The 26,019-nt window shown below is 42.2% G+C and overlaps 2 protein-coding genes across 6 annotated transcripts; both read right to left on the minus strand.

Moving 5' to 3' along the window:
* Positions 1 to 290: 290 nt before the first annotated feature.
* LOC139655159 (class II histocompatibility antigen, B-L beta chain-like) lies at positions 291 to 6,586 on the minus strand. Its single transcript, XM_071532490.1, has 6 exons — positions 6,440 to 6,586; positions 5,534 to 5,803; positions 3,492 to 3,676; positions 2,334 to 2,430; positions 2,029 to 2,145; positions 291 to 1,056 (listed from the first exon to the last, which is right to left on the minus strand). Exons 1-6 carry the CDS (start codon positions 6,501 to 6,503, stop codon positions 1,004 to 1,006), a joined length of 786 nt encoding a protein of 261 aa, XP_071388591.1. The 5' UTR covers positions 6,504 to 6,586; the 3' UTR covers positions 291 to 1,003.
* Positions 6,587 to 7,138: 552 nt separating this feature from the next.
* brd2a (bromodomain containing 2a) lies at positions 7,139 to 24,896 on the minus strand. Of its 5 annotated transcripts, none has more exons than XM_071532476.1 (12): positions 22,704 to 24,896; positions 17,879 to 18,185; positions 16,464 to 16,601; positions 15,751 to 15,895; positions 15,321 to 15,520; positions 13,876 to 14,388; positions 13,042 to 13,170; positions 12,683 to 12,874; positions 12,168 to 12,430; positions 11,033 to 11,352; positions 10,501 to 10,629; positions 7,139 to 9,577 (listed from the first exon to the last, which is right to left on the minus strand). In XM_071532476.1, exons 1-12 carry the CDS (start codon positions 22,733 to 22,735, stop codon positions 9,447 to 9,449), a joined length of 2,499 nt encoding a protein of 832 aa, XP_071388577.1. In that variant the 5' UTR covers positions 22,736 to 24,896; the 3' UTR covers positions 7,139 to 9,446. The 5 variants fall into 5 exon arrangements, with proteins under 5 accessions (XP_071388577.1, XP_071388578.1, XP_071388576.1 ...); XM_071532477.1 differs by having other exon boundaries at positions 12,168 to 12,434; positions 12,675 to 12,874; XM_071532475.1 differs by having other exon boundaries at positions 7,139 to 9,574; positions 15,745 to 15,895.
* Positions 24,897 to 26,019: the final 1,123 nt, after the last annotated feature.

The raw sequence follows: 26,019 nt of genomic DNA on the forward strand, positions 1-26,019 counted from the left end.
GCGGTCATGGAGTGGGGTTTTTTTTTTAGTTTTATTTTTTAGAAGTAATTGTGATTTTAGTGTGAATAATGATTTATTTTATTTATTTGTATTATTGCATTATTATATAAATATATATATATATATATAAGAACAAGAAAAACAGTCGACAGTTAAAAATAAAAAAAATAGAAGAATAAGAATAGTAAAATACAGAGAAATAAGGAAAAAAAATAAGATGAATAAAAACAAGAATAATAAATGTATAAAAATGAGGAAAAAAAAGTATCATGCATTCAAAAGAAAGGCAGATAAAAATAAAATAAAATGCACAAAATATGATTTAAAAAAATATACAAAATAAGACAAGTTTAAAAAGTGTGCAAAATCAATAACAATTTCATAAAAGCAAGTCTAGAGAAGAATCTAACCTGTCCTAACTTTGTTTCAGTAAATTATATTGATAAATTATGATTTCATAATTTCTAAAGTTTAGCCTACATATTTGACACACAAAGGTGGAAGATGAAGCTGGAAATGAAATCAACTTAAAAACTCACCAAACCCCCAGCGAAACACACACACACACACAGAGAGAGAGAGAGAGAGAGAGAGAGAGAGAGAGAGAGAGAGAGAGAGAGACGGTCACTTTCAGCATTGTGTCTGTTTATTAGAGGGGAAGATTGCTTTGAAGTAAGAATCAACATATACAATTTTTTCTACATGAAATATACAAACTAATCATTATGTAGAATATGTAATATGTATATGTTTTGCCTTATTGACCTTATTTGTTATGTAACTTTTATTTAACCAGGTAGTCCCAGTGATATTAAAAGATATTAAGAGAGACCTGAATCAAAAGGTTGCAGACAAACAACATAGCTACACAAAAATACAACCCAGATCTTATAAAAGAGAGCAGCAAAGTGAAAATTCACTGTATGAGCGCTGAAAAGTCAGCAGTCCAGGGGCAGATGAGCAGGATGAGGGAGCAGCCTGAACAGATCTCATGATTACTTTCTTATCTCTCTGCAGAAGATATCTGACTCCATCTTGGGAATAAAGAAGTAAAACCTGGAAAAAGATTAACTTGAATAAATCAAAGACAGCTGTGCAATTACAAAGAACCCCGCAGACATCCGCAAAGAACATATCGATGGCATAATAGTTTTGTTTTTCATTACATTTTATGATTATAGGCTGGTGGATCAGTGAATAATAATCAATCTGTTTTCAATTCAACTTATTGTTGAATGAATGTGAATGTGCTCAATGGGTAGAGCGTGGCACTGACACTGCCAGGGTTTGGGGATTCATTCCCACTGGAGCTAGAAATGTATTCACTGATCATACTGTGAGGCGATTTGAATGACAGTGTTCATCAAATGTCATATATAATATATAAGCTGCATATTTATTATTAAAGGGACAATCAGTAACGTTTTTACTGCCCCATAACACAAAAAGACCAAGATATTTCAGCCAGAGACCTGACCATGTTGTTGCAGTTCCTACTAGTCTCCACTAGAGGTCGATAGACATAGACTAGTTGTAAATAGGCAAAAAAAAGTGAGACTCATTTTTTATATATTGGCAGAATCTGCCTTGTCAAAGTCCTGTCTCCCACCTTTTTTCACATATTTACAATTATTGGTAAACATTTCTTCATTCCATCGGCATAAGTTTCCTCGGACTGGATTTCGGTGTTACTTTTGTTCAAACTGAAAGGTTTAATAAACATAAAGAAAGAGATTCACTTAAAAATAATTCAGCAGCATGACTAGTTTTTTATATGTTGTCAGAATCTGCTTTGTTGGCATTTGTTTATGTGCTAGAAGTCTGATTTTCAGACTGTTCCTATATACAATGGCAGTGAATAGAGAGAGAAAAAACACAATTCTCCAGTCTCCTCTACCAGAGCAACAGATCACAGAATCACTGATGATTTGGGTTTTTTATCATGGAGGAAGATACACAACCCAAGATACTACCAAAGTCCAACATCACTTTAATGCCCCTTTAATCAACACATTAACCGTATCTCACCACGCTGTGTTTTCCAGTAGTAGTAGAGCACCCCGGCAGCAGCCACCGCCACACCAACGAAGAAGAAAGACAGACCCACGGCCTTCTTGTAGACTCTGGCAGCGAGGGCCGAGGCGTCTGAGGAGGACATGCATCTGTTTTTAGATCAGAAACAGGACTCACTGCTGCCTGTCAGCTCCAGCTGCGGCTCTTCAGCAAGGCACTAATACCGCCGAGGTTTGGGGTTCTGTTCCCTGTGTAGCTCAGTGGGTAGAGCAGACACACACACACACACACACACACACACACACAGAGAGAGAGCTCACCCCAGGGGACGTCCAGGACTTCCTCCAGACTGCTGTGTTCGACCCGACAGCTGAGCGTCTCTCCGTGTCGGGGAACCAGCTCCAGGTAGGAGGTGAGCTGGAGGTTGTCATGGTGATGATGATGTCAGCACAGTCTCACAGGTAACACAGTACAGTCACTATCAATACTGTAGTTTTTTCAGCATTTTTTAGAAGCATTGCACTTCCCTGCATTTTAAAATCACAACCGTTGCTCAGTACATATGTTGCACATGCATCTCATCAGAGTCTGGTTCATTTACATCGGAGGTGGAAACAAGGCGACCTGGTTAGATTTACAGTTGTGAAAACACTGAGCATGTGCGTGAAGAAAGGAGGGATGGTCCATACAGAAAACATCACTTACACACCCCTAAAATGTTGATGCTTTACTTTCTTTCTGCACTTTATTTTTTTTATTAAAAGAACCTAGTGTGAACTCTCGTTGTTTTTGCATTGCACAGGAAAAATCAGGACATTTTTTAAAAGTAAGTAACTTTCACTCTGAGTACATTTTAAATTAGCTACTTTTTACTACAGTAATTTTACTTTTACTCAAGTAAAAGTTCAGCAAAGCAGTTGCACTTCTGAGTAGGATGCTTTGATTCTCTTTACACACCTCGAAATCACAGTCAAACTAGATTACACTGGGGCAATAATTTTGTTCCAAAATAATGAATAAAGTGACACCTACTCTAGTGCAACATTAAAATTTTGATATATTACTCTTCTGTTGTACTATGATGATCACAGTTGTTTAAGATTATTTCATAAAGTCAAATTTACCACCAAGTACATTCACACCCTCTCTCAGCCAATATTCTTCTATATATGACTTAATTCATGAAGAACGGAAAGCACTCACTATGAAAGTAATTGTAAACTTCTTTTGTTTATTTACATGATGATGTACAAGTTTCACACCACACAGGGCGTTTCAGCACCTGCCTTCCTCAGTGTGCGAGAGTGTTTACTTGTACATCATCATATAAATAAACAAAACAAGTTCACAATTACTTTCATAGTGAGTTCTGTCCGTTGTTTATGGATTATTTTGTTCTTGAGATACAAAAAGAGACTGATAATGGTTTCACTGAGCTGAGCGTGCTCCTCTCTCCTCTGGATCTGTGTTTGACTCACCTGGTAGGACCAGTCACCGTTGGCCAGTGTGTCTGTGGAGGACACGCCCTCCGTGACCTCTGACCCGTCCTTCAGCCACGTGACCCTGATGTCCTGAGGGTAGAAGCCTGTGACCCGGCACTCCACCGTGGTCCTGGTCCCGAACCGAGCCTGGACCGGAGCCTTCACACTGACTGAGGGAGGCACTGCACAAGAACAGACAGACCCTTTAACCTCATGACAGACCCCTGGGAGTCATTTTCTGCATCAGGACTATTTTCATTTATTTTATTTCCCATTCATGCATTTTGTTTTTGTTTTATAATTTTCTTCCTTGTTGAGGTTTGTTTTCATTTTGCTTCTGTTATCCTGCTCAGTTGTTTTTTTCCTTCTTTTTCTTTCTTCATGTGAGATAGTTTTATAAGCTCCTGTAAAATCTGTAATTTTTTCTGTCTGTATTTTATCAAATGGCTGAAATTTAAAAACTCTCTGTCCTTACAATCACAAGTTACATGGAGCAGGAATTTGGCACCAACATGGCTGCCACTGAAACTCCAATGCCCAAACTATATATCAGTGGCTCTGCAGACTCTGAATTTTTATACTTAGTTCCACTGTCTTATTGCTAAGTAGCGATTCTGTTGCTTAGTAACTTGTGATTTTGGTTCATCTGATTTTCAGAGGGTATTCATCTTAGCAGGAGGATGTTATGGAGGCCGTGTATTTGCACCAAGCCTCGTAAAACTTCCTGTCATTGGCTGTGAGTTAGAGGAATGAGGCCAAGTTGGAATACATGTGGGATAACCAACTAAATATATACTGAAAATACATTCTGCTATCTTCTCCTCTCAGACGAATGTATTTTAAACCCACTCAATTATAAAGTAAAGACACCATGTTGTGGTGCTGTACAGCTAACACTGCCAGGGTTTTCATTCCCATTCCCACTGCTGCTCATACTAAGGAACTGTAAACAAAAGCATCCACCAAATTTGTATATTGTTTTATAAAACTGGGTTCCATATGGCCGTATATGTACGGAGGTGCTTTGAATGTGCAACAGATAAACTTCAGAAACTTTGCATTCCAAAAGTCCAGTCTCCAAAAGGCAAAAGGTAGCAAACACACAGATCTTCAATAAAAAACAGACAGACCTCTATTTCAGCTATTTGTTTTGGCCATGCATGTCAAACACACATGCTAAAGTTTCAGCCTGTGGCTTCATCAGAGCGTTAGCTTGACATTCTTCAGAAGTGAAATGTGGTGAACAGGCACGTGGGGGGGCACATGCCCTTTTCCCCTTAATTGAACAAAATGCCACTTCTAATATAAATGTATTCGTTTTTTTAGGCATTTCCGAATAGTTAATCAATTCGGTACGATACGAGCAAAACTGTTTGAGCAAATGTAAAATACAAATGAGATCCGTCTGCACAGTGCATTGCCCCTTCTCTCTCTCTGTCCTTCCCCCATAGACGTTTATTTCCCCAGCCCCTCCCTCGTTCTTACCTTTGCAGAGCAGTCTGTTTATAACAATTGATAATCTGTAGGTTTGTGTTGATTTTATGGGGCAACTGCTACTGCCACAATAGTTGATGTTGACTTAACATGACCGATTTACTGATTTACTTCATTACCATTTTCTCAATATAAGATGAAAAAAAGCAGGCATACAAGTCACATCTAGCCTGAGGTCAGATGTGAATAATTTTGACAGGATTGGCATCCTTAAGCATAGTGATACAACAGGTCTGGCAGTGTTAAGGAAAGAGATATAACAACACCGCATTGCTGCACTACTAAGACACTGACGTTATTCCGCAGACTGTTTGACACTGTAGATGCCCATTTTTTCATTTGAGCACCTGCCCCCGAAGAACTCTCTGCATGTCCCTGGTCGTGAAGTCCGTCTACTGGGAAGTCACATCAGTCACTATCAGTCACATGTCACACATTTTAAATGGACCCCAGGAAGTCTAGTCTGTCGCTTGTGTGTCGACTAATGGTGATCCACAATCAACAATAAACAATAAACATGTTTTATAATGTAATCTCTCTCTTACCCTTTCTCACGGTCGTCCTGTTATATAACCTTGTGTTGAACTTGCACAGAGTCTCCACCTCAGCGCTGCGTACCTCCATTTTCCTCTTGTCCTGATTGAAACGTTCTGCGTTTCTGATCCCCAGCTCCCCATAGCCGGTGTACTTCTTCAGCCTGGAGTCGTAACAGCAGAGTAACTGTTGATTGAAGACGAGCTGCACCAGGTAAACCATGTCAGACAGATCCTCCTTACTGTGTTCACAGTCTGTCATAGCCTGGAACATGTAGCCATCTAGAGTAGAGACAGAGCAACACACACACACACACACACACACACACACATATACATATACAGGTGTCATAATTTCATCTTTCATCTCCCCTATTATCACCCCCATGTAAGCAGTAAGTAATTAGGCTACTAAATCAATTCATCAATCAATCCAAATTTGAAATGTCACCATATTTAATTTTACTATTTAAAATTAGACACACAGGCACACATGCACGCACACACATACACACAGTGTGCAATGCAAACCCCTTTTATCCACTTTTAAATCACTTTCTCATGAATTTGAAATATTACTAAATGAATATACATTTTAGATGTGTCAACAGGTAAAAAACTGCAGTAAAACATTTTACTGTAGTAATGTTTACTTACTTTTTACTGCAGTAAAATTTACTTTACTTACATTTTTGCAGTAAATGTTTTACTGCAGAAATGTTTACTTACTTTTTACTGCAGTAATGTTTACTTACATTTCTGCAGTAAAACATTTTAGAGCAGTAATGTGTAGTTCTTCATCCTGGAACAGAGTGGTAGATCCTGTTTGGTCTTGTTGGAGGGGGGGGGTTACAGGTGCTACAGGAAGGATCCGGTCTGTAATGTTCCTGTATAAACCATAATAATGTGTCACCTTACCAACAGAGAGCCAGGGCAAGACGCAGCACAGCAGCACCAGTAGGAAGGTGGATTTTAATAACATTTTCTCTTTCTCTCTCCAAACAATCGTCCAAAATCACTGCAATACAAAGAGAAAAACTGCAGCAACCGTCCAACTTGTATCAATCACTTCCTAAGAAAGAAAAAAAAAACACAGCAGAGATCAGCTAGGAGGAAGTAGTTACAGTGGGAGTGTATTCAGCTCATCAGCCAGTCAGAATATTTTAAGATTCAACGTCACTGGTTCCTCTAGACGGGTTTCCCAAAAACCAACATGTCCGTCTGTTCTGTTACAGCCTGGTGCAGAGGCACATTGGGGAAACTGGGTCCTATAGACGTTTATTAGCTGTTCAGAGAAAGCGAGTACTTTATATGAAGAGTTAATTTCCAAAACGCTATGTAAAAACTGGGAAAAACTCTAAAATCTAGAGAATCAAACAGGTAAAAGTTCTGAGTTTGTCATCCGAGAACTTCAGTTTCCCGCGAGAATTGCGTTTCCTTCAGAATAGAGGAATTGTTTTCATTTTACACAGTGACTTTGTAAGAGTAGATGTCACTATTTTCAAATGCAGCTTCCTTTCATTTTTGGATTGAAACTCCTCATTTGCAGTCTAGGTCTCCATATATGATCTCAAAAATACATAATCCCCAAATAAAAAGAAAAAGCCACACAGCCAGTCGGTGAAAAAGATGAACGTTTCTCAGTTTATTTATGTACAGGTGTTCAGATGAATGGTGGAGTCAAGTACAGAGGCATTTAGATTTCTGACAAACTTCAGAAAAGTAAGACTGACAGTTCTGGAGTATTTCTGTCTTAGAACAATAGAGAGAAAAAAAAAAACAATCTTAGCTGGGGAAACAAAACTCTTGAGTAAGTTACTGAAAGAAAACAAGAAAAAAAAAACATGCTCCGAAGTTGAAGGACTGTAAAATATGTACACTTCTAGCATCCTGACTGTTACCTTAATCTGTACATATTTCTTAGAAGCAGATTTTGTCGACGTAAAAGTTCCTTTCAGTTTTATCTCCATTCAAATTCCTCCTAAATAAATAATATCTCATTTCACACACATACAAATAATCCAATCTCAAGCCATAAATGATTTAAAAAAATAAAGAAAAGAAAAGAAAAACTAGATACACACTTTTACCTAAATCACAAAATTAGTTTAGTAGTACCGCCAAAACATAAACAGTGCATCATTATTACTCAGGGCAGGAAACTATCTTTCTCATCCGTGGGTCAAAGCGGCTGGTGGAACCAAAATTTAAAAGCCACTTTAATTATTTCACCAGCCAAGTTGCTTTTTTTTTTTTTAGAAAGACTGGGTTATTACCTGCCAAAGTGGCTGGTAGGACAGACAAGTTTACCAGCCACAGACAAATTTCCCCAGCATCGAGGCTGGCGGCTGGTGATAATTTCCCAACCTGGTGTTACTTTATGTTCATCACACAACAAACAAGGAAACTTACTCCTAAACAAGACTCAATTAAAACAGAGAATAAACTTGCAGCTGCCGTAGTTGTCAAAGGCCAAATTGTTTTAAAGACAAAGTTGTTTGCCATAATTTGCTATGGCAACACCAACGCTGTTCAGAAGTGATGGCCCACGGGAAACGGAGCCATCACCTACTGTTTAAAGTTGAATAAAATCTCAAAATGTAAGAACCAACAAAACTTGTTTTTTTTAAACTTTAAAATACTTGTATCAAATATTGGTTGTGATTAACGTACAAAACCAAAAACAGAACCGACCACAAAAGAAATCAAAAGAACCAAGGTGTTATTTGGGCACGGGTGAGTGGACAAGACGCGTCCTCACAATTTATTAGCAGATTGGTCACAAGAAGAAAAAAAAGCAACACACGTTTTACAGAGAAATAGAAAAAGGAAAGGGCGAAAAAAAAACAGCCAACATGAGAACAGAAATATATTTCACCTAAAAACCAACGTGTTAACTACGTCACATTTCTGTACAGTGGCCAACCCTTTCAGAGAAGTACATGAGTACACAAGGATGCAGTAAAGTAGTACATAGTACACGAGTATGCAGATGTACAACAGGGATGTTTGCCAGCTCCTCTGTATTGCATGCATTCTGTATTCTACTGAACCAAGGTGCTTCTGTATGCAGACTGATTTTCAACGCCTGCGTCAAGACTATGAGGAACTTCACAAGGCTGCACTTGTGGTGCCGGATCTCACACACACACACACACACACGCATGTGCATGCAAACACATACGTGACGCATTCACACAGACATACGTTACACACACGCGCGCACACACACACACACACACAAACAGAACCCCACACACACACACACACACACACACACAAAAGACAGACACAAAAACACCCCCTCTACCCTCTTTGTCACTTAAAAAAAAGGAAAGAAACAAGAACTAAAACACAAGTCCGCCCACGCCAGTTCAACTTTCCCAGAATGAGGGAATAAATTAGCTCCTTAAAATGCTTCTTTATAAAAGAAAAATAGATATTTATATAACTGTACAAATTATCTATACAGCGTAAAGACAGGGGGCACGGTAAGAAGGGAAAACATCTCCAGAAATAAGACCGATTCTGGCTCTAGCACCCTTATCCCTCCGTCGCATGCGTCGCTCTTCTCCTTTATTCGCAGGAGATGGAGCATCCCTCGCTCTGCCCGACAAGGCCAAGTTCTCCAGAGAACGACAGGACTTTGCAATGAGTCTCTCTCTCTCCATCCACCCATCCATCCACCCTCGTTCTTTCTGCGTCCAGGGACAGGAATGGATGACCGGGCTGAGCGCAGGGAGAGCGCCATCTCTCTGTTTTACACTGCTGAGTCGGACCAGTTCTGCCTAGCTGCGGTCTGGTCTGATCCGCCCTGCGGCTCCATCGTCAGTAGCTCTACTACAGTTCAGTCCACTCAGTGGGAATCGATGCTTCCAGGGTCCCAACACTTGACCCGTTCGTCTCGAAAACCCCTCTCTTCCTCTCAGCCGGAGTCTGAGTCGCTTGTGTCGGAGGATGAGGACGAAGAGGAGGAGGAAGAGGAGTCCGAGGAGGAGCTGCTGGCGCTGAGGCGCGACGGCTGGGCGTGGGGCTCCGCCGCCGTGGGCTTCTCTGCTGGAGAAAACAAACGCACACAATCAGCATGATTTAGCGCACAGCCAGCATGTACAATGATTTAGGTAACACCAAATCAATAGGTCAAAGAAAGTTGATTGCATTTGACAAACAATATATTTCCATTTTAATTATTTATTTGCAAATTGAGGGAAAATTTAAGGTAATGATAGATATCACGAGATCCTTTACTCAAAATTATGATAAAAGATTGTATTATTAGAACACCTGGCAAACTCTTATCTCAAGATGAACACGATACACTTCCATACATGACAGAAGCTTGAGGGTAAAAGTGCATGTGAGTGCAGTGGCCTTCCTGCAATATAAATAGCTTCTATACATCAGCCAGGACAGAGTCTGAGTTTGACAGGAAACACATTTGAAACCAGGCCACAAAACAGCAGTGACAGATTCAGAAGCAGACAGGCTGAAGCTGCCAAGTGTGATTCCACTCTGCATAAAGAAAACGCTCAGACTTGCCTAAACACAGCAGCCTTCCTACAAACTAAGTTTTAGATATCCAGCCAAGACTGAGTTTGACTGTGTGGTGCAAACAGACAGCAAACAGCAGTGATATAACTCTGGATGTACACTTGGTTGACCTGCTAAACACTTCAGAGTTCCTACATATTTTCCCTTTTTAAATCCCAGATCTCAGCTTCTACCGGTTTCAGACTTAACTCTCTTTGTTTTACACCTCTGACTTCAGGTCAGTTAACATCACCAGACAAATACCTGGTGGTGCACACAGACTCTCAGGGGCAAGAGATTTGCAGTGTGGTGTTTTTTCCTCATTTTCACTTGATTTTTGGTGTTTTCCCCCAAACTTTTAAGGAGCGGGACATTATGAAGATAATTTTCCAGACTTGCGTAGGGCCCATAACACTGTATTCTTATAGACAGCAGTATGGAGGACTTACGTTTGGCCTTAGGAGGCTTCTTTCCGGAGTTGAGCTGTCCGCTGACGTCCAGCAGCCTTCTCTCCAGCTCCAGCTGCTTCTCCAGAGCCAGCTCTTCACGTGATTTGCCAGCGCCGCCCTTCTTACTCGCTACATGCACAGAGAAGAGAGGACCTGAGTTAGGTGGAGGTATACCGCATTACGTGGTCATAGATCTATAGCTGATGGACTGACTACACTGAATGCCTCAAAGCTACAATTTAGCATCTTATTTAACTTGTAAAGTACTAACTGCATGAGGAGGATTTTGTGTAGCAAGGTTCTAAATTTATTACCCACTGTGGCCACACATGCTTAAGATATACATTCATAGTATGGTAGTGTCCAGCATATGCCATACTGCTGTTGTCAGAGAGAAATCATCATCAAGAAAGCTTATTTTCTCATCGATGCCCATGTATTTTTTTAAACTATAAAATGGGTTAACAGGAGTGTTTTTTCCCTGAAACAGCAGTGACACTACCACATCTATCCTCCACCTCACTCTACTCACTGTACGGCTTACGGGGTTTCTTCCTCAGACACGTCATGACGTATCTCTCCAGCTCGCGCAGCGTCGACGGCTTCAGCGTCTCGAAGTCGATCTCGATCTCCTCGGGGTTGGTGTCTCGGAGCGAGGGCTCGCGGGCCTGGATGATGTAGACGACGCGGCCCAGCTTCTCCCCCGGCAGCTTGTTGATGTCCAGGCTGAGCTGGCGCTTCTCGTCGTACGACATGGGCGCCGTCTCCTCCTCCTCATCGGAGTCGTAGTGAGGCAGCATGGCGGCGGGGTCCACGCGCTGCATGTTCAACGTCACGGCGCCCTTCTTGGATCTGATGGAAGAGAGGAGGGGAGGGGGATGGAGGGAGAGACTGTTACAAGAGGAATTAAGAGGGAATTTGGGATTTTTTTTGGAGATATCCAAAATCTCGAATAGCTATTTCTAACTTTTTAATGCTGCACTAGGCAAGATTTTTCTGTAGAAATACACAGTCTTATCAGCCTAATCACAAAGTGAGGTTGCAAAAGAAAAGAGCCTCCCATCCCCTCTAATTGAGATGCTGTAGATTTGCTATATTGCTCAAATTAAATTCTGGTGTTTGCTATGGACACTTGTCCACCCACAGAAGTGTCGATTCAAAACTTAAGAGCAAAACAGCAGTGAGCAGCTTTTTCCTCTCTCGTCTCTTTGGTTTCCTTTGGTATAAAGCATCACAGGTCGGGTTGGTAAACATGAGCAAGCTGTGTGCAGTTTACTGACCTCACCTTACAGGCTTTCTGGGTATAGAGGTACAAATTTACAAAGTTACCTCTCACTGCTATTTAGAGTCGCCAATGTGCAAAGTTGCCATGTGCAACTTTAGCTACATAACTAGATAACTAGAATAACAATTTTCTGTTAGTCAAGACAAGGAGTATGTAAAAACAAAACATTGCAAGATGTTAACAACAAGCCCAAAACTCTGTCTGATAGCTCAATGGATAGAACAAGGCACTAACACTGCCAGAGTTTGAGTTCCATTTCCACTGTGGTCAAGATGCACCTGTGGTACTGTGGATAAAAGCAACCACCACATGGCCTAGAAAATACACTATGCATCATATACAGCAGCAATTCCACCCGTGTCCAGCAGGTGTCACCACTCACTTGCTCTTGTTGTTCTTCCTGCCCGGTGTCTTCTTGCCCTGTATGGCAGGCGTTACCACTGCCTTGGTGCTCTTGGCTTTGGGCGTCTTGGTGATTTTGGGGGCCTTGGCCGGCCGAATTGGCGCCGGCTCCTCCTCTATCCTCCGATGCTTCTCTTTCTCTGGCTTTTTCTTCTTTTTCTTGTCTTTCTTCTCTTTCTTCTTCTTGGGCTTGACGATGGGACCCTGGGAGAGGGCGGTGAGCTGCTCGTGTACGGCTTTCAGCTGGAGGGAGGCAGAGAGAGAGAGAGAGGTGGAAAGGAAAACAGAAAAAGGAGGAAAAGAGATAGCAAAATTAATGCATCGGGTTATGACTTCACACTGCACACTAGTTCAGGAAATCCTTGTGATTCAGGTGTATACATGGGAAAAACTAAATTGGGGGCTATTTGCTGGTGAAAAAGTTCTCTGCCCTGATATGTGTGTGTGTGTCCATCTGAATCGTGCGTGTGTGTGTGTGTACAACCGTGTACACACCTGTTCCTGCAGCTCTGCCAGGCGGTTTGCCCTCTCCTCCTCAGAGTCGGAGCTGGGGCTGCTCTCGCTCTCCTCACTTTCGCTGCTGACCTCACTCTCCGACGAGGAAGAGGAGGAGGAGGAGGAAGAGGAGGAGCTAGGGGGCGCCGGCGGCTCGTCTGGCATCTTAGCGAAGCAGAACTCAAAGACATCCTGTAAAGAGAAAACAGGAGTGTGAAAAACAGCATGGTGATTTGTGGCAGAGGGGGTTTTGGGGAATGAGGAGAAACCAATAGCAAAAGAGTTGGATATACTGTATGTAAAAAATAAATCCTTAAAAAAAAAAAGATAAATCATATCAATGGAAAAAGAGTAATTACCTGTAGTTTCCTGGCCATGGCCACCACATCATGATCAGGAGGGTTGTACTTGTAGCAGTTGGAGAACATCAGTCTGACGTCTGCAGAGAACTGCTGGGCTTCACGATACTCTCTACTGTCCATCTTCCTCTGCAGACAAGAAGAGAGAGGAGAAGACATTTTAGACTCTAACTGTGTTTACAAACTCATGTATCTGCTCTGCCACTGTGTAAGGCTTGGAATCACTGGGATTTTTTAATACTGTTTTCAATGATTTCAATGCTCAAAATTTGACTTTTTCCAGACCTTCATTTCTTGATTGGATTGGATTAGAAGAGATTCTGGTTTGGGTATACAGCTACATAAGTGCAGTCATACATGTATCTGGACTGAACAACAGTATTTTCCATTTTTTTGTCCAATTTCAAAACCTGTCAGGCCTTTGAAATCATCATAATAGTTTCTCATACTTTTTTTCATTCATAGAAACATTGTACCAATGAGCTTATGATAAACAAAATAAGGCTATTACCACAATGTTTGTCCATTTATCTCTGAACACCAAAATACACAAAGACTTGAGGTACTTGCAAAACACATCAAGTCTGTTTTTGTAGCACCCAAAGGGGAATAACTAAAAGACTAGCTTCATGGTTTAAAGCTATTTTCATATTAATGAAAAGGCGCTGTTGCCCTGGCTCATGTTGCCCTGCTTCCATTCTGCACCTGCTAAGATAACTGCATTCCAGGGCAGAACTGAACGCCGAGGAGAGCATCGCCTCGCTCTGCTGTTGTGAGAAATGTTGAAAGTGGTGTGTGTGTGTGTGTGTGTATGTATGTGTCCAAGACATGTACCTTGATGGAGCTGAGGTCCATGGGCTGCTTAATGATGTCGTGGTAGTCGTGGAGACCGAGCGACGAGGCGTCGACGGGCTTGTAGAAGGGCCAGGCGTATGCTGCGTGCTTCTTGGACAGCAGCTCCTTCAGGACCCCGTTGCAGTAGCGCAGCTGGGGGCTCAGCTTGCTGCGGCGCACCGGCTGTGGCAGCATGGAATCCGGTAAGTCCTTCTTAGGAGGCTTGATGGGGCGCCCGCTCACCCCCCTCCTACCCCCCGTTGGATTTTTGGTACCCATCATGCCCCCTCCGCGGCCCATGCCCATCCCCATGCCCTGGCCGAGTCCGAGGCCCTGGTTCATCCCCAGGCCGGAGCTGTGGTCCACCCCCAGAGAGGTGAGGGTGAGCGGGGAGTCGTGACCGACGCCCATCCCCAAACTGATGCCGCCGACACCCATGGTGCCCATAATGGGCATGGGCATGGCCATGGTGGTGGGGGTGGTGGTGTCTGCTTTCCGCTTCACACCCTTTTTCTGTGGTAGGAGAGGAAGAGGGAAGGAAGGAGCAGGGAGAAACACACACGCTTAGTCCGTGGGCTTTGATTCATTTTTATTCAAAATACTAGCAAACATTAACTGATGTTCATTACTTGGACTGTGCAACAAAAAGAATCCTGAAGCAGAACAATCTTAAACTTCCACTATGTTCATATCTTTAAGTATTCTTTACACCAACGAAGACTTATTTGGTGTGAATGATCCATTTTCTTCTCTACAATGTATTTGTTGCTCTATAGATGCAATATACATGGTGTATGAAAGTAATGGAATGGCTCTCGAGGCCTTTCAGTATAGATGCACAGGGCATCTAAAGAGATTTTGGCTGGTGTTTGGTATGACATATGCTGACAATAGCTGACAATGTTTTTCATGTACAAGATCCCCTATCTGACGTGTATTAGACCAAGAACTTCCATTTGCTAAGGTTTTGTCCCAAGCAACCCCATCTGATAAATGTTTTTTTTTGTTGCTGTCAGATACGACTTGGTACAGAATTACACCTGTCTATACCGTAGGTGGGGTGATAACAGCAGAGACACTGAAACCTGCAAACAAAACACCCATTCTTACACATTCTGTCACTGTGCTAACTTCCAGGGAGTTCAAAGAAGTGACATTAAACTCTTCCTCATTCTGCTGGGGACATGCTGAAACCTCCTCAAGGACCCCTGTTGGAAATCCTTGTACTAAGCCTTATCGCTCGAGAACTGAAGATTATTCTTCACCACAACAAAGATGAATGACTGAGTCTACAACTGCATAAAATATGTAGTCATATGTTTATCAGAAAACAACAGCTTTTGTCCCATACTTTAACACACTTTCTGTCTAGATCCAAAAACGTGGACAAATCAAAATTCAACTATGTTTTTCCAGACCTACATAGGAACTCCGTCAACTATTACCTTTGCAGTGGGCTGTGTGGGAGGCAGACCCATGACAGCTGGGGTGCTCTGTGCAGTAGGCAGGGTGGGGGGCAGGCTCTTGGTCAGGAGCGTCTGTGGGGGGGTGGACAGGAGGGAGTCGGGGGTTTCCGGGGTGGGAGGGGAGTACGCCGACTGGGAGACAGCTGGGACCTGGTGGGCCGTCGTCACTCCTCCAGAGACTGGGAGGCAGAGGGAGGGAGACAAAGGGAGGGTAGATTGGGAGAAAGAGAAAGGTGAATATAATACAATGAAAAGACATTTACTGATGTGTGTGCGCTTGTGTCCACACACAAACATGTGTATGTGCAAGTACATGTATCTGCATGTGTTTTTATGTATGTATGGTGATTATGGAATACATCTGCATGGTAGGCTGTCTCTGAATGCCTGTGCCGGTGCTCACCTGTACTGCCCCGGCCTTTCCTGCCAGGTTTTCCCGGTTTGCCCCGCGGAGGCGGAGGGGGCAGCTCTATCTCTTCCTGGGGCATCTGAGCCACTTTCTGCAGGAAGGCCTTCTCCAGAGACTGGGCCATCAGCACTATGTCGTCTGTAGGCTGCGGAGGGGGAAGCGAGTCGGGACAAAAAGGCGTTGAAAGTTGAACTCTTACATGCAACGTCAACTTATCACTTGCACATATTTCTAAACACATTTTAAAACACCCTGCCAGCACCTAATGGATTATATTAACATCAACAAATTGATTACTTTTCAATAAGTTAGAATAAAACATATTTGCCATTAAATGATGTGGATATCTACAGCAGTGTCTCCAATTCTTGTTTACATTTCACAAAGGGACAGATTCGCTTTCGTTACATCTAAAACTGAAACGTTCCTGCAACGGAAAAACAGCTGCCGCATGCATGAAATTATTCCCCAGGGATTTGAATTATATTAGGTCTTGCAGCCTGTGTTGTGAATACAAAAAGCAGCATGTTTGCCACATGTCCAGGCTACCAGTGGCAGCTGGCATGAAACAGTATCTTGCCAGGTTGTCTCAGATCTCTCACTCGCTCTCTCTCTCTTTCAGACACACACGCACACCCTCTTACCTTGCTATGGACATAACAGTTCGTGAGCAATGCGTTCACTCAAGCACACACACACACACACAGTCTTACCTTGTTGTAGATGTAGCAGTTGGTGAACATGGTGTTAAAGTCCTGCATGCATTCGCTGGCACTGCGGTAGTAGTTATTTTCTAGTCTCTTCTTAATGGTCCCCATGTCCATGGGCTGTTTGATGATCTTATGATAGTCCTGGAAGGAGACATAGACATTCTCAGGGTAGGAAACAGTGGCCAAGTAGAGTTCTAGAATGGAACATGCAAAAAAATAAATTTCTGCATCCAGTAAAGCCACAGTCTTCTGTTGGCCACTGAGTAGATTACATTTTTCGGTGATGTAATGAGGATAAGAGGGCATGAAATAAGGCAGGAAACCCAAAAATGGGAACCTCTGCAAAAGAAATGAGGCTGAGGATTCCACAGAAAAATCCAAACTGCTGAAATTTTGGAAAAATGTCTATTATTTTCTTTTTATGTACAGGGGGACAAAGAGGTCATTTTATGTTTTCTAATTTACTTTTATTTATTAAGAGCAAAGCTGAATTGGTAGGGACATTAAATTATTTTAAACTGGGATAGAAAACACTTCAAAGAGAGCCCCGTGGCTGCAATCTCTAAGAAAGCCTGACTGTGATTAATTTCATTTTATGCATCAGGACAGAGCTGCACCAGCTATTCCTAACTTCTTCCTTAAGTTAGGGCGTAAAGCTTCTACTAGAGGCAAAGATAGTTTGTAGCTAGTCAGCTACTAAATTTGGTTAGTAACACTTACTTAACATAACTTAGAAGGGTCTTGGTTGTCCGTAAAGTAATGTACAGTTGCACAAAATTACATCTAGCTGGTTTGATCCAATGAGCATCCTTATCGTTTGTAAACAAGGCAGTAATTTAACGCTGGTGTGCCATTTCAGCTTTCACAACCTCTTGAACAGGACTCATAGCAGGCTTTAGGGACTTAGTGTTGTGTAATAGTTATTCCAGTAGTCCAGATGAGTCCATCTCTTTTTAGCTGTACCAGCTACACTCTGACAGGAATTAGCTTAGCACAGCCTTTGGGGTAAAAACTCAGTCAGTCTAATAATTAACATAGTCATGTTGTCTCTCCTCCTACCCTGGAGGCACAGTGAGACACACTGCTGAGTCAAGTTGAATTAGGTGGCATCTAGTATTGTTTAATTGAGTGAGCAGCAGGATTGTTTCTAGAAAGAAGGAAGTTCCTTCTAGAAACACTATTTCTGAGGTGAGTTTTTGTTGACTTAAAAGACACTGCTGCTAGAAGAAGAGCTAATTGGCCTCTGGGTTTAAATATATTAGGCAAGTAACTAGTGGTAATTGGTCGTTGTTGGGTTAAAATATCCATGGAACACCAAGAAATGGATGCAGCTGATAGGTAGTGTGCTGCCTATTGTTATCATTGTATTTATTAGCCTTAGAGTTTGGTTTCTGGTCAGCCTGGTCAGCAACACTCACAGGCAGGTTGAGCTTGGCAGCATCTACGGGTTCATGGAAGGGCCAGGCGAAGTGGTGCCTCCACAGGGACTTGAGCAAGGCTTTCTGTAGGAACTGGAGCTGGTTGGTCATCCTCCCCTGTCGGCTGGGGTCCCTCACCGGCGGCTGTGGGGGTCCTGAGGTGTTCATGTGGCCGAGGGGGGGCAGCCCTGGGCTCTCGAAGCCCTCGTAAAGCAGTGAGGGTTTGCGGATGCGTTTCCCCGCCGTGCCAGAACCCTGGTCCATCGCGGAGACTCCCGTCATGCCAATGTCCACCCCAACTAGGGAGCTGTAGAGAGCAGAGAGAGAACTGGTCAGAAGTTAAAGAAGAAGAAAGTAAAGAGGTATTGTTACATGCAATACATGCTGCGAGCGGCACGTGGTAAGAGACTAACAACAATATTAACTCTCCAGCATACCTGCCGAACAGAGAGCCTTCAATTTCATGAAATTTAAAGATCTACAGGCATTGTAGATTGTTGTTGTATTCTCTTGTTCTCATATCTACCATAAACTTATCCTGGTGTTTCAGGTTCATCAAGCTGTGTTATTAGTGCTGCTAGTGGTAGAGCACACAGCTGTAACTATGAGGCCGTCACATTAGCATTACATTCTCTACAGACAGACAATTACACATACCAGCATAGACAGATACATTGTTTTGATTCACCATAGCTCTGTATAAGCAGTGATATTTTTGCCTGCTTGCCAGCCCAACAAATCCTGGGATTAATACAGAAATTAGTTATGATTGCATTGTGCCATCCTGATTATTATAATGCTGCGTGCTTGTTGGTATATATATTGTATTTTATCCTATCAAATAAATTAACTTAATCCCGCTTGTCCTGCCACACTCAAAAGCCTACAGTAAATCCCCTCCACTTGGCACGCATACCTGCTTGGGTCGGTCACACGTTCCACACATTACCTAGTGAGCACTCATCAGTCTGAGTTAGGATGCACTTCTGCCAAATCAGCGCTCCCACAAACTGTGGAGAATGGGCAAGAATGCCGTCTCCTCCTCTCTCTCCCCCGATGACACAGGCAGAAACCCCACCCCCACTTCCTCGTCAGAGAAACTGCTCTCCCAAAAGGATTGTGGGTGGGGTTTCAGCTGCCATGTTACAGTAATGACTGGAGTATTTCTACGGAAATGCCCATAACATAGCAGGCAAGCTCCAATATGTTTGCACAGAGTATGTGCGCTCAACGTTTTGTCTACTATACCAGCCACTCTGCCGGGCTGATGATCTCCACACTGTCATGTGAAGGTCCTACAATGTTGTAAAAATCTGCATGCCAATTAACAGTAAAAGTGGCAGTTTACCAGCCACTGCAACATGTAGATTGAAGAGGTAGTTTCCCACTGGAGAGTGAGAGAGACATATATCTATACAGGAATGCGTCAGGAGCTGCCAGTGGCACTGGCCTTGAAAGCTTCATCACTGCTCCATAACCTGGAATGTGGCTGCGCTGGTTCAGAGCAGCAGACTAGAGTTTGCACCATTGCATCATAACAACCTGATGACCTCTCAGTTCCAGTTGGCTTGCCATGTGTTTTAATGCCCCTGATAACGCGTCTCTCCCAGTGGGCATGGTCTTTCATGAATGGAGGCACTGTTGTTAAGAAGGAAGGATGATTATTTCCTGATACTGAGAAAAGGCTCAAACAAACACAAGAAGAGGGAGTAATTAAAACAAACCAAAAGCAAATTTGGCTGTTGATGTTTGGCAACTTTACCAACCACTTTGGCATGAAACCAGACATCTTTCGGAGGTTTTATTCTATTACAAAAATCCAGCAGATTAGTAAAATATTTTGGGATTCATTCCCCATTATGGGCTGACAAAAAAGCTTTCTTCCCGAAGACACACCGCTAGATGTAAACTACTATGTGACCTGACTTACCATTCTGTTGTCTTACTGAGGGGACTACCTAATCTCATTCAGCAACCGTTACCACAGCAACATGTAACCTTAATCCTGCCTACAAATCTGCAAGGCCACCTGGGAAATGCATTTCTACAGAAGGGCAACAAACACCTGCACGGATTTTACTGCCCATTTCACCAGCGTGGCTCTGGCTACAACACTAATAACACAGCACCATTGGACGGTAGGCTGGCATAACCATGGAAACAAGACCCCTACCCCCTACCAACACAAGGGCTGTATTCAGTAGAGTGGAACAGTCACACGCCATCAAGTGTAGGCAGCCAATTACAGCAACACAGACTAGTTAGGCCTATACTAATCCTATACACTTACAGCTTCTCAGCATGCCAATTCTAAACCAGTCGCCCTGAGCTGAACTGAACATTTTACTGTATCAGGCCTGGCCCAATTAACAGCCATATTACTGAGAGATACCACCTTTCACTCTGGCATGGATTCTGGTTAATTCCACTACTCCCTTGATAATATCCAGCCAAACACTTATGACTAAATATGCATGCACCCCCTTATTTGCTTTTAATTACAGATGAATAGTGCACTGTACAACGTCAGACTGTATGTTACTTAATCAGTCACTTTATTCGCCAAGTGCAACAAACGCTCTCGTTCTGATATCGGTGCAGGAACAGTTCCAGCAACTCGCATGGTGACACACTCTGCTGGCCTATTAATGCATCAACTAGCAACTGCAGGTGGGGCGTGGACCATGTGAATCTACATTTCTCTGCAATTAAAAAGTAGTTTACTGCCCTAAAGAGAATATAGGGCATCTATAATGTATTGCGTTGTCTCAGAACATATGCAGTCCAACGCTGCCCTTTACTCCAGACCTTAATAGAACAGTATGAACTCACCATAACCCGTCTCCGCCGGCCTACTGACACAAAAACTATGAAAACAAATCCTGCTCCCATGTCCAAAGGGTAAACAGGGGCATTTAGGGTAAACCACTCTTGACACACATTCTATACGTTTTCCATAAAAGGCCCAAGCTACTTGACTTCTGTTGAAAATTTAGATTTATCTTCAGTCACATTCTGAGATGTTATGTTAATTGCTTGTTGCTTCACTGTTGGCAAACATTTGGTAATCTAAATGAGTAAATCTCACACTTGTCATTTAACAGCAAGTGCATTTTCAACACTTGCAGGTTAATGTGAGGGCCCCTTGAAGAGACCCCTTCAAACCACTGTGACCTTGAAGCAGTTGATGCAAGTGGGAGTCAAGTCTTAGTGTGTTTGCATCAGGCAGTGAAAAAGGAACATGGGGCCTCGTGGGGATAGTGGGGGACTTGCATTGCAAGTTAGTCCGTCCTACCTGTAACTCGGGTCCTAGCACTGTAACTGAGTACTATATATGCACTGGCCCAAACTGTACTTACACTGAACCAACTTGCTGTATGGTAATTGATTAAAAAAAAGATAAATTTTACAATCAAACACTTATGTATTACTTTAATGCTTGGGTTTTTTTTTTTTACAAATGTCAATTTGAGTCCAGACTACAAGCAAAACTGCATTGGTCAAAGTTGACAAACTAGGTTGACAAAGTAAGGAATTAAGTAGGAACTTATTCTATTCAGTGTAATAAAGCAAACCGTTTTGAATGATACAACTTTTGGAAACACATTGGACAGTTAATATACTTTATTATAAAAAGGAAAAGTATTCATGTACATAAAACATTCACAATACTGACTATCTTAAAAATAAAAAAAAAATAAAAATCTTATGTTAGCTGTAAATAAAGTTAACAAAATGGGAGGGGGTAAATAAGTTATGAGTGACCAATTCAAGATCAAGAACAAATTTACAAGGGAAAATGAACTATAATCGGGCATCAGACAAGGTAACTTAAAATCTTATTTTACTGGTTAAAAAACGACATAAACAGTGAGAGGTACTAGCTAAATTTGAGTGACATACGTAACTATTTCAGTTACCAAGCAACTGACTGAAACGTTCCCCAGCAAAATCATGACCAGCCCACTAACAAACACGCATTTATTCTGGTAATATAACTGAATAGTCTTAATTGTTAAATGCCTTAGCTTTCCTGAGCTCTCCTAAACTCAGACCGTAACCATGATGTTGCAACCAACACAACACCGATACCAGATTGGAAAGCAATGTCGCCATCCCGGTGATCACAACAGCCTCTGACCGTCACATGGCTACAATAACAAACCGGCTAAACAAGCAGGAATACCGGTGCCACCGCACTCGCCTGCCATTTTATCAAAACACAAGTTCACACAAACACGGGTCTCGTTTGTCAAAAGCTTTGAATGCTTGCTGTCGGCCGCCAACTGACATGATCCAGCTACTTGCTGGAATTAGCATTCTTAACAGATCCCTACAGTTCCCTAAAACTAATGTCAGGCAAATTATATCAGATCGTAAACAACCGAGAGGAACAATACAAGAATATAAACAAGGCCTCACACAATGAGGCCGAGCGACTGCTGCACTGAGTAACGTTATAAGAACCTGTACGGGAAGCTAATGCTAGCCATGTTAGCACCAACTACCAGGCAGTGGGAGAGAGCGGCCAACGGCAGAGGCGCTCCGAAGATGGCGCCGGCGTAGTGCGAACAACAGTCGCAGCTAGTTACAAACCACAAATACCTATTTGTTGTTATATGTCCTCAGAAACAATGTCGCTTCTAATCCAGTAACGACGGAATACACGTCTTCCTTCTGCAAACTCATAGTCCATTTCTCTATTCCACCCGGTGTATTACAGCAAAGACAGGCTGTAGATAACCATTTCTGAGAAAATTAGGAGACATATCTTTACAATATTCCCTCCGATGGAAAGCTGAGAGTCAATTTTACCGGTAGATACCTGTCAAGGGGCGGGTTTAGAGCCATATCCATCAGGATGGATCCGGATTCTGTTTTTAGCTAGGCTGAAAATCAGGATCCGACTCTGTTCGTCCGTTCTCTCCTGTCCCCTCCACAGCGAACGTCTAGATACAGCTTCGTTGAAATGGCGACGATGCGACTACACCCGTTACTTTATAGACCAACCATTCACTCTATTGGGTAGGCCACCCTGGGAAGTATACGCCCCCGATGTTTCTATTCGCTGCTTACAATGTCCGTCAGAGTCACCACACCCCTCGACAACGACACTTCAGCAACAATCTTTCGGGCCAACCTATTCGCAAATTCTCGTTGTCCATCAAGGAAACTGCACAATACTATTGGCCCAACATGCCTAGTATTACAGAAATGCTGTTTGTAACTGGCTACTCCACATAATCCTCCACAAAATGCGACAGCTCCGATGCCGCCCTCCTCCTTATCATATTACATTACGTCAACGTGGGCAAAGCAACGGCTGAGATTGGTCAATGAGGTTCTAACGCGGGCTTCCAGGGTAAATGCAGAGAAGCCCATTGGTCCTTTCACCAGGTCACGCGCATTCCCCCGAAGCAAGAGCCTCTCCCCATGCGCTCTCCTCTCACCAGAATATCCGCATTTCTGTCTCTCCGAAGTGGCGCACAGCCGCCATCTTGAAGTACAATGTGCCTGTGTATTAAAATCGAATTATTTACAATTACCAAGGTTATACATTAAACAAAACGAAGCATATGCTGTACATTTCGCCTAGAAACACAACTGATAGAGAACTGTCGCTCAAACGCAATGAAAAAGTGGCTCAAAAGTGAACACACACACACACACACACACACACACTAAAACAAGGCCTTGATGGCTCAAACTGCTAAGTAGCCCAATACTAAGATGAAACCCAAATTGATACAACTGTAAATAAAACAGAAAACGGAGGGTTTATGCCCTCCACTTACTTTACAAAACAATAAAAAAGACGACCATACCAAGCTGGGTCACAAGGAACTTGTCCTCCACTGAATGACACAGCAGTTTCCCTTCCTGCCTCCACTGACCTCACACACACATTTGATCACAGTTAAGGACACTTATCCAACCACAAAAAAACTGGATTGATTAAGCTATAGACAATCAAAATAACATAATCTGAAATGGGCCTTCAGTAAAGTCATGAATACCATACCCAGACCTATGAAGGTTTGAGATTCATAAGACAAAACCCTAAACTATACTTAAGTAAAAGTAAAAAAAAAACATTTTTCTTATCTTATACCAAATAAATAAATATCTTAAATTACTTACTACCTTTCAACAAAGCCTCGACTAAGCTCTCTCTACAAATTCAACCATACAAAATGGTTACCTAACCACAGGCGCCCATCCCCCACACCAAGGTTACAGGTTCCCTACAATGTCACTCAAATAAATGATATAAAGTAAACACGAGATTGTTAAAATATAAAACATTACTAAACAATTTTGACAACTTAACGCTGTAAAAACACAAAACAAGACAATTGTTTAAACAGAAGTTAATGTTTCTAAAAAAAATTAATAATAATTAAATGTTTCCAAAGAAAGTATGACATAAAAACCTTGCATTTAAATAAATACAAATCTCGATTGGTAAATCCCAAAATAATGCGAAACCTTTCTTCAAATAATCTTCTTGTCTTCCACCTCGATACTTTTTAACCAACACATTTCCCTCAAACATGTCCGCCTTCTTCCCCATTCATTGCACAGGGTGGGGGAGGGGGAGTCATGTGATAAAATAAGCCCTAGGCGCACTGTTTATCGAAACTTGAACACGTGGCATTCCGCAAAAAAAGGCAATAAAACATATCCACGGCGTGTCCTTTCTCGCAAAAACATCGTCCCCGTGTCCATACGGTGCTATTTAATAAAGAAATGTGCTCAAATTTAGGGATAAAGTTGGCAAAATACCCGAACAAAGAGCATACTTTCCGTTGGATTTGGATTGTTCCGATTGGGCCAGCCCTGACCACGTGACGCACATCCGCTTCAGTATTATCGATTATGCTATTTCTCGACTTTCCTCTACTGTAATCCATTCACAAGCGCTCCCCAATCTCCCACAACGCACTTGTAGTTTCTCGGCTTTTTCTCCTTCAAGGGTTAAAAATTTATATTTTCCCCAGAAGGGGATTGCTGACGATCTCGCGGTCGGTGTTGCAACACGACGCATTGCGCATGCGTTCCAGCCATGAAGTCGCATTGCCAACGATGCAGAGAAGGCTAGACGCTGATCTAAGACCAGTTTTGTGTTTTCTTCGTATGATAATTGCGGAGATCAATACCACTGTTCCCTGGGAAGGAGGTGGGGTTCAGCTGCGGACAGAAATCAAAGAGAACTGGCGTGTGTGTGTGTGTGTGTGTGTGTGTGTGTGTGTGTGTGCGTGTTTTTTGGGAGCGTCAATGCATTTCTCAAGATGAAAGCAAGAGAAAGAGAAGACGCGAATCTGAAAATATAGACAGAGATAGGCTATAAATATAAACGGAGACAGAGGCTAGCAGATTTGCTGAAAGAGGATTTTGTAGAGTGGACTAATGACCGGACAGGATCCTGTGTGTTGGGTTAGGTGCTTTTTTGTGTCACACATTTTTTTTTTTAGTAACATTTTTTTCTAAGTAATAGGATTGACATCAAATGATCTTGTTAGAAGCCCCCCTCCCCCATCTCTACACCTCTCATCTATCTATCTATCTATCTATCTATCTATCTGTCTGTATATCTATCTATCTATCTGGGTGTCTATCTGTGTGTGTCTATTTATCTTTCCATCTATCTATCTCTATCTGTCTACATATCTATCTGTCTGTCTGTCTCTCTATCTATCTATCTATCTGTCTATCTGCCTGTCTGTCTGTGTGTCTATTTATCTTTCCATCTATCTATCTCTATCTGTCTGTCTGTCTCTCTGTCTATCTATCTACGTATCTATCTATCTATCTATCTATCTATCTATAGTTATGTAAACATCAACATCATACATCATACATACATCATGAACAGCATATTTACATTGAAGTTGTGCTTGATATGTGTTCACAAATTTGGCAGGGTCTTACAGTAAAATGTAGCAAATGAGATAGATGACAGAGGAAATATCTTTTGATGAGCTCAGGGCAACAGACTGAATTTATATTTCTTTTGGGTCACACAGTAAAAAAAAAAAAAATGAAACATGAAAAAGAACCCGCACCGGCAAAGCTGCTCCTCAACCGGATTGGCTTTAAGAATATATTTTTGGCATTATGCTGCTGTAGCATGTGAGAGG

The sequence above is a fragment of the Centroberyx affinis genome, unplaced genomic scaffold (assembly GCF_046629955.1).
Source record: "Centroberyx affinis isolate AG114_WGS23_722 - 3 ecotype Tasmania unplaced genomic scaffold, CSIRO-AGI_Caff_v1 ptg002192l_1, whole genome shotgun sequence".
Classification (NCBI taxonomy): Eukaryota; Metazoa; Chordata; class Actinopteri; order Beryciformes; family Berycidae; genus Centroberyx; species Centroberyx affinis.